Genomic DNA, 7,072 nt, shown 5'->3' with positions numbered 1-7,072 from the left:
TACAGGTATTGGTACTGACTGCTTTTCCTGTGTTGGTGCAGTGGGAGGGTTCTGTGCCTGCACCAGCTCCAATAACAACACATACTGGTGTCTGAGGACCATTAACGACACCCACAACACACTCTTCTGTGAGTTTGCCACCGGCTTTCTGGAGTACTTCGATCTGAACAGTGACCCTTACCAGGTAAGCGTGTGTGCGTGCGCGCGCGTGTGTGTGTGCGCACTCACCATATGGTGTAATGTTTGTAATAGGCTAGGGACAGTCTGAAGATGCTCTGTTGTCTATTTTGTGATCTGTGTGAGTTACATTTACGGCATTTAGCAGATGCTCTTATCCACTCTGTTTTTTGGTGGAGTCACTGAGGGGACACTGTTTATGGGTGGAGTCACTGAGGGGACACTGTTTATGGGTGGAGTCACTGAGGGGACACTCTGTGCGCTTACAGTTGACCAATGCTGTTTACACGGTGGAGAGAGGGGTCCTGAACCAGCTTCACCTACAGCTGATGGAGCTGAGGAGGTGTCAGGGTCATAAGCAGTGCAACCCCAGACCCAAAGGCCCCGACACAGGTACCACCTCCACCTTCCCTCCACCCTTCTCCCTGTGAAGGGTGCTGGACCATCTCTTCTTGTGCCTTGGAGATTCACATGATGCTGCGACTCAAAGCTCTGAAAGTTCTCCTGGTCTCGTGGTAACATATGACTCTATGGCATCCGCTTATGGTCCAGCAGAACTGTGGTGTTGCATAATGCGTGAGACCTGGGGTTGGACCATGTGATGACGCATGGGGAGGATTCTTCAGCTAGCGCATGTTCCTCTACTAATGACCATTTCAGCTCAGTCCCCCAGCAGGAGACCCAGCAATGTCCGCACCGACACCATCTCACAACATTACATCTCTCCTTCTCTTCTCTCAAGCCCAAGCTAGTATCCTCTTAAATTTCACCAGAATGTCTCTTAATGTCGCAGAATACCCGGTATGTCTCTTCCATGTCTCGTGGTGTCTGCTGGAGATTTTCATGGAGATACAGACAGAAGCAGGAACATGCACGTCGTGTTTAATGCTGTGTTCATATGGTATTTATTTATGAAGTTTGAGTTCGCAGAGTTGAAGATCAGAACAACTGGACATTTTTTTTTAAGTTTTAAAAAGTTTCTTGTTTCTTTGCAATGCTGATCGTGCTGTGGATTAAATGTTTTCAGAGTTTTTCAGACTTCAGGGTCACCCTGTGTGATGGTACTCTATGGTGGGTTAGACCACTCTGTGTGATGGTACTCTAAGATGGGTTAGTCCAGTCTGTGTGACGGTATTCTATGGTGGGTTAGTCCACTCTGTGTGATGGTACTCTATGGTCTGTACTATAACACAAGCCACTTGGATGTTGTATGGTCTAACAGCAGTTGAGTTACCAGAAGTTAAATGATGAGTTAAACACTGTTAAGTGTGTGACATTGAGCTCATAGGATGGACTTAACTAAGGCTGGCGTAGGTTTATCTCGGTAGATCTGTAGAGACTTTCTGTACAGGCATTCAGTAGCATCCGTCAATACGACATGTTAACTTTAATAACAGTGTGTACTGCATGATTTGTTTGTGTGTATTGATGCGATTTTTCAAGCACGCTGTCATATGGAACCTTCTAGATAATTTAGCATCAGCTACGTCTAAGGGGCCCTGAGTGGTTTATTATAGCAGATGATAATCTTAATTTTACTGTATGCTTCTATTTCTCTCTGTACAACCCCTACTTCTCCATGTGTCTCATTATTCTCCTCACTGTCTCATGTTGTCTTGTTTCTCCCGTGTCTCACTTCTTGTCTCGTTATTCTCCTCATTGTCTCATCTTGTCTTGTTATTCTCCTCACTGTCTCATCTCGTCTCTTTATTCTGGTCATTGTCTCATCTTGTTGCATTATTCTTCTCACAGTCTCTTGTCTAACAGGGTTTTTCCTTAGTCCTGCATGAGGAACTACAACAGGAATGTTTCGTATTTTTTCTTTTATTTTTCCTGCCCATCCAAAATTGACACATTAACATTCAATTGCTCTTATTTTCCTGATCAGGGAGTAAAGCTGGAGGAAGCTATGATCCACACAGGTATCCCTTCTTTTTCATTCCCTCCGTACAAGTGCATGAGCTCATTCCCACTAATCCACTAGGCTGCATCGAGACTAAACCTTTTCATGCATGTTGAGTTGTCGATTAATGTAGTGTGTGTTTTCAGTGACCTTGAAACTGAGAAAACATGTTTTACACCAGATGTTTTTTCTTATGAAGGGTCCGTCTGCTAGAATTCAATTGGACTTAAAATAATAATAATAATAATAATAATAATAATAATAACATAATAAATAATAAAACTTCCTTACAGTTTTAAAACTGTGTGTAGTACTCCAACACAGGCATTCATGAATACATTTTTGGTCAGAAAGTTCTTTATCTGACTTTAACAAATGTCCTTGAGTTTGTCCTTTAGAATTATGTTGTAGATCAGAAATGAGCCTGAAAGTCCCACCAAGAGAATTAAGAGAATTTAAAGGTTTTTACAGGTTGTTTTCTCCATTAGAATGTGCTACTACTTTCCTTCATGTGCCGGTTCATTCATTTCTGGTGCCGTTCTGCGTTCTGTAGGATGCCCTTGTTCCACTGACTTCTCTTCTCTCACTCTTCATTTTATCACCTTTTTCTCTTCATTTTCTCACCTTTTCTCCTAATTTTCTCACCTTTTCTATTCGTTTTCTCACCTTTTCTCTACGTCATGGATTGTTCTTGCCTGCTTACCATGCAGCAGCAACATCGAAAGTGGCCAAAGTTGAGGAGGCCCAACCTTTCAGCACTGTGAGTCTCTAAGGCATGTAAATGTACCTCCACCTGGTCCTGACGAATGGAGAGCTGAAGTGTGGCATGGGTCTGGGTTACCACAGAGCTGCCTAGCTCAATACTGCCTGACCTTTTAGCAGTGCTCATTCCATTCAGACCTTTCACCTTTAACTCACATCTGATTTTCATTTTTCTTTCTTCCACCATTCTCCTGTCTGCTTTTTTTTTCTTTGCAGGTAAAAGCATTGTTTGACATTTCCTTCTTGGTTGGTTGGTTGGTTGGTTGGTTTGTTTTGACAATCTTCAGTGCTGCTTGTGGTGTAGAGGGTCTGAGGTGGCCGTGAGAACATCTATTGAGTCAAAGTCCCTTTGCATTGCTTATTGCTTCAGGGTGTGGCGGCTTTATGTGGGCCCCTGGGGGCCAATAACATCAGGGCCTTTACTCCGCTATCAGCCAGCGCTGTGCATGATTGCATGTCTTAGCCACTCTCCACACCCCAGCTACTTCTACAGTGGGCATGGCTCGAGCACTGACTGTCCCCTTCTCTCGTCCCCTCCCCCAGAGAGCGGCCTGTCTGGGACGGACGGAGGGGTTAAGCCAGACAGCTTCTTGGAGGACGTGGACTGGCAGGGACTGGCGCAGCTGTATAGTGTGAATGAGAGTGTGTTTGAGCCCAGGCAGGACTATGGTCCCAGCCTGGACAACTGGACCAACTTTGGGAAGGACGTAGATCGTGTGTTTGCACTTCTGAGCAGTTTAAAGAAACTGAACCAAACCAGTGAGCTGTACTCGGGAGCAGAGCTGGGCTCCGGGGCAGATCTGGGCTCTGGGGCCAAGGGCCAGGAGGAGGAGAGTGGATCATGGGAATCGTGGCCCCCTGTGTTCACCCCAGGCCCTCCAAGCCTGACCACCACCCCTAGGGGCTTTCTCAGGTCTGACAACGATCTCCCAGAGGGCCTCCCCACTGAGCCGACCCCTGACCGGAGTCTTTCTCGGGGACACACACACGTTCAGTTCCTGGAGGCCAAGCTAGTCGCTGATGAGATGGCCTTCAGTGGCAACGGCCTCACTGAGCTGGAGAGCCACCACGATCTCCTGCTGTGGGGTTCCAACAGCTTGCAGGGTGAGCTGGATCTCAGCCAGGCTGTGGAGCACCAGGTCAAGGACAAAGAGGACATGTTTCAGGCCCAGGGCTTCCTGCCCTTCGTCCCCCAGGCGGCCCAGGCCCCCGCACAGGCTAGGGAGGACAGTCACGTGCCCAGAGACCCTCAGGACACACAGGTAGCAGAGGGAGGTGGCCTGTCTCCTGTACGCTCCAGCACAGCCCTCTGATGAAGGCCGAGGGACTCCAAACCGCAGATCTGGGACTGCCTCTCTATTAGATCGCTACTAGAAATCGTAGTGTTATCATTTTATTTTTTTACAGGTGCTTCTGTTGATTAGAAATCAGTGTTAAGTTTTTTGCAAGATTTATATATATAGAAAGAGAGCTTGAGAGGGTTAATGCATCTTAACTGCTGGGTTTATGTTTTAAAATGTTTTACATTTCGTGAGAAGAATGCAGACAAATTGTTTTAATGTATTTTTTAAAGAAAAAATAATTATATTGATAGAATCATTGCACTGGCTCATGAGTCACTTCAGTACAAGTGTCCCAATAGTGAAGGGAACTTTGACAAAGTTTCCACCCATGATGCAGACTGGATGTCTGAGCCACACACTGGTAATGCTGACCTTTAGCCTCTGGGGTACAAAGTACCAGAAAGATATGAATTACTGCTCCTGAGTGAGGTACTCGTACAGTACTGATATGAAATACTGCTCCTGAGAGAGGTACTGAAACAGTACTGATGTTCACACTTTACCCTTCTTCATTCTGTTTAATGAATCGTGTTTATAGAGTCATGTGTTAGTGTCTGACTAAAGGGGATCTGTCTGGTTCTTTGTTGCACAGAACAGATGTTCATGTCATGTTCTTGGTTGATTAGTTATGGATCACACTGCGGAGAGCATCAGTCACACACCTTAACAGTTTGTTTGGCTCAGCAGGTTGGTGTCAATAGTTATGGTTCATTTGACTGGTTACAGGAGTTATGTACACCCACGCCTGGGAACGTTTGTTTACAAAGACAGACAGAGTCCCTCTGTCCCCTTGGACCATTAGGTTTCAGTGTGCCAGCATGTTGTACTGATGTGTAATGGAGCCTTGAGTGCTGGCAGTGCTCCAGTGCCGCAACAAGGTGGCATTTTTCATTCTGGACAGTCGTTGTCTCTGAGAATTGTTCTTATTATTTTGAAACGCACCCACGCTGAGGTGAAGGCTCTTCAGCCCAGACGGGAACAGTGCTGTGGGGTATTTATCCATCAAAGGGGTTGAAATAATTCTGGCTTCTGGAAAGCCAAGAAGCTGTTATGAAATAAACATTTCTGAAATAAACATTGTCAAACTTTGCTGTCATTTTTTGAGCCATCCCACCCCACCCCAGTTAAAATTCAAAGATTTAATCTTTTTTGCCCAAATGGAGCCAGTACCCATAGTTCATTGCAGGATTGTGGCCTGGACTACCTCCCTGTGAGGCCGTGTGGTCTTCCTCTCATCTCCTCGTGTTCATGGTCAGATTTAACACGCTACTTTCCTGCTTGACCAGGTTGAGTGGAGGATTCCGTGTACTTCAGTGAGTCTAAGCTCAGCTTCTGTCAGGTAAAGTGCTTCCTTACGGATCACACCTCGGCCACTCCTGTACCCAGACTAGGCAAAGACCATTTTTTACTGATTGTTGAATCTCTTGTCAATAAGGTTTGAGTTTCCCAAACGCATCACATTAACCGAAGCCCTGGTTCAGTGTTACATACAAAAACAACAGAGCTTCTCCCAGACTCCACAGTACTACGTATGCCAGACTCCACAGTGCTATGTATTCCAGACTCCGCTGTACTGCGTATCCTAGAATCTCTGCTATGGAAGGTCTCGGGGTGTGTGTAGTAAGGCTTTGACAGCTGGTGACGTGAAAGGTGAGAGGAAAACTCATCCTCACTAATGGACTTTGTGTTCTGACTTTGGTAGGTAGTTCTGCTCCAAACGTGCCTTGTTTTAACTCACTAAGGCAGTAGAATGTGTTATCCCAGTTAGTCCCACCAAGCTTCCTTGATCCATGTTTTCCCTGTCTTGTGTATTTTAGTTCCATTCCATAGTTTTGTTTTCTCCGCCCCTCGTTTGGTTTTCCACACCTGTCCTTTGTTTCTAGTCTTGTTAAGTCCAAGTATTTAAACGCTGTTGTGTTCCCTGTGTCTTGACTGTTCATTGTTTATTTGAATGGTTGTGTTTGTGTTTGAATGTACTGGCTGTATGAAAGCCCGCCTGTGTTTCAAAGCTTCTGTTTGTTGGCCTGTTTTGTTATCCTGGCCTTCGTTCTTCCTATAGCCTCTAGCCTGCTTTCCCTGTTTGCCTTCATGTGCTTTTGGTTTGTGTTTTGTCATGTATTCTAAAACTCTCCATGCTGGCTTTATGACCCTGGACTATCCTACGACTCTGGATTTGCCCCTAACAAATCTCGCTCTCCACCGCACATGCGTCCGCCTCCTTACCACTCACCGTTACATTATTCAGCTCATACTGAACATTACACATTTACAAATGATATCTAGGGCTTCTGAATATTTATTAAGGGTGATTGAAATGTAAATAAATGTAAATTACAAATATATTTTAATTGTAGATGGTACAATTTGAGCAGAAGGGGCCCTTCTGGTTTTATCACTGATGTAATTGCAATATTGTCTGCAATGATTTAGTGTTAGTAGTAGTATTTTAAATGTGGTCACTTAAATAGGGTATTTTTGAAACTATAGAGGAGTTATGTTATGATGACATACTGCATAAACTAACAACCTACTTCATTAGAGAAAATGTTCAGAAACAATTTGGATGTTTATAATACACTCCCAGCAATGCAACACCTAACCTATTTAAACCATGTAGATCCTGTAGATTGTACCCTAATCTGTTCCTAAATGTCAAATACAACGGTGTGCAAAAAAATATTCTAATCAAATATATATCGCTAGGTGTCGCTGTTGTTTCAGAAAATTTGATTATTGTTGCAACGTGGGCCGTGCCTGGGGCAAAGTCTTATGCAGATGTGAAATTTATTTCTATAGCACTTTTTACAACAGATGTTGTTACAAAGCAGTTTTACAAATGTCTGAGTCCAAACCCCCAGTGAGAAAGACATGGGTGACAGTGGTGAGG

At 44.6% G+C, this 7,072-nt stretch overlaps 1 protein-coding gene across 5 annotated transcripts in view; it reads left to right on the top strand.

Moving 5' to 3' along the window:
• Positions 1 to 5,274, top strand: part of sulf1 (sulfatase 1) — a 33,620-nt gene extending 28,346 nt beyond the window's left edge. Inside the window, exons 16-20 of one of the 5 annotated variants that reach the window (XM_035526543.1) lie at positions 42 to 184; positions 447 to 570; positions 2,066 to 2,099; positions 2,794 to 2,840; positions 3,386 to 3,471. In XM_035526543.1, the coding sequence (XP_035382436.1) occupies positions 42 to 184; positions 447 to 570; positions 2,066 to 2,099; positions 2,794 to 2,818 (326 nt within the window). In that variant the 3' untranslated portion in view covers positions 2,819 to 2,840; positions 3,386 to 3,471. The other 4 variants (XM_035526542.1, XM_035526541.1, XM_035526544.1 and 1 more) reach the window with 4 other exon arrangements.
• The last annotated feature ends 1,798 nt before the right edge of the window (positions 5,275 to 7,072 follow it).

The sequence above is a fragment of the Electrophorus electricus genome, chromosome 5 (genome assembly GCF_013358815.1).
Source record: "Electrophorus electricus isolate fEleEle1 chromosome 5, fEleEle1.pri, whole genome shotgun sequence".
NCBI lineage: Eukaryota > Metazoa > Chordata > Actinopteri > Gymnotiformes > Gymnotidae > Electrophorus > Electrophorus electricus.
Note: the sequence above shows the minus strand (reverse complement) of the source record. Positions and strands in the feature narration are given on the sequence as shown.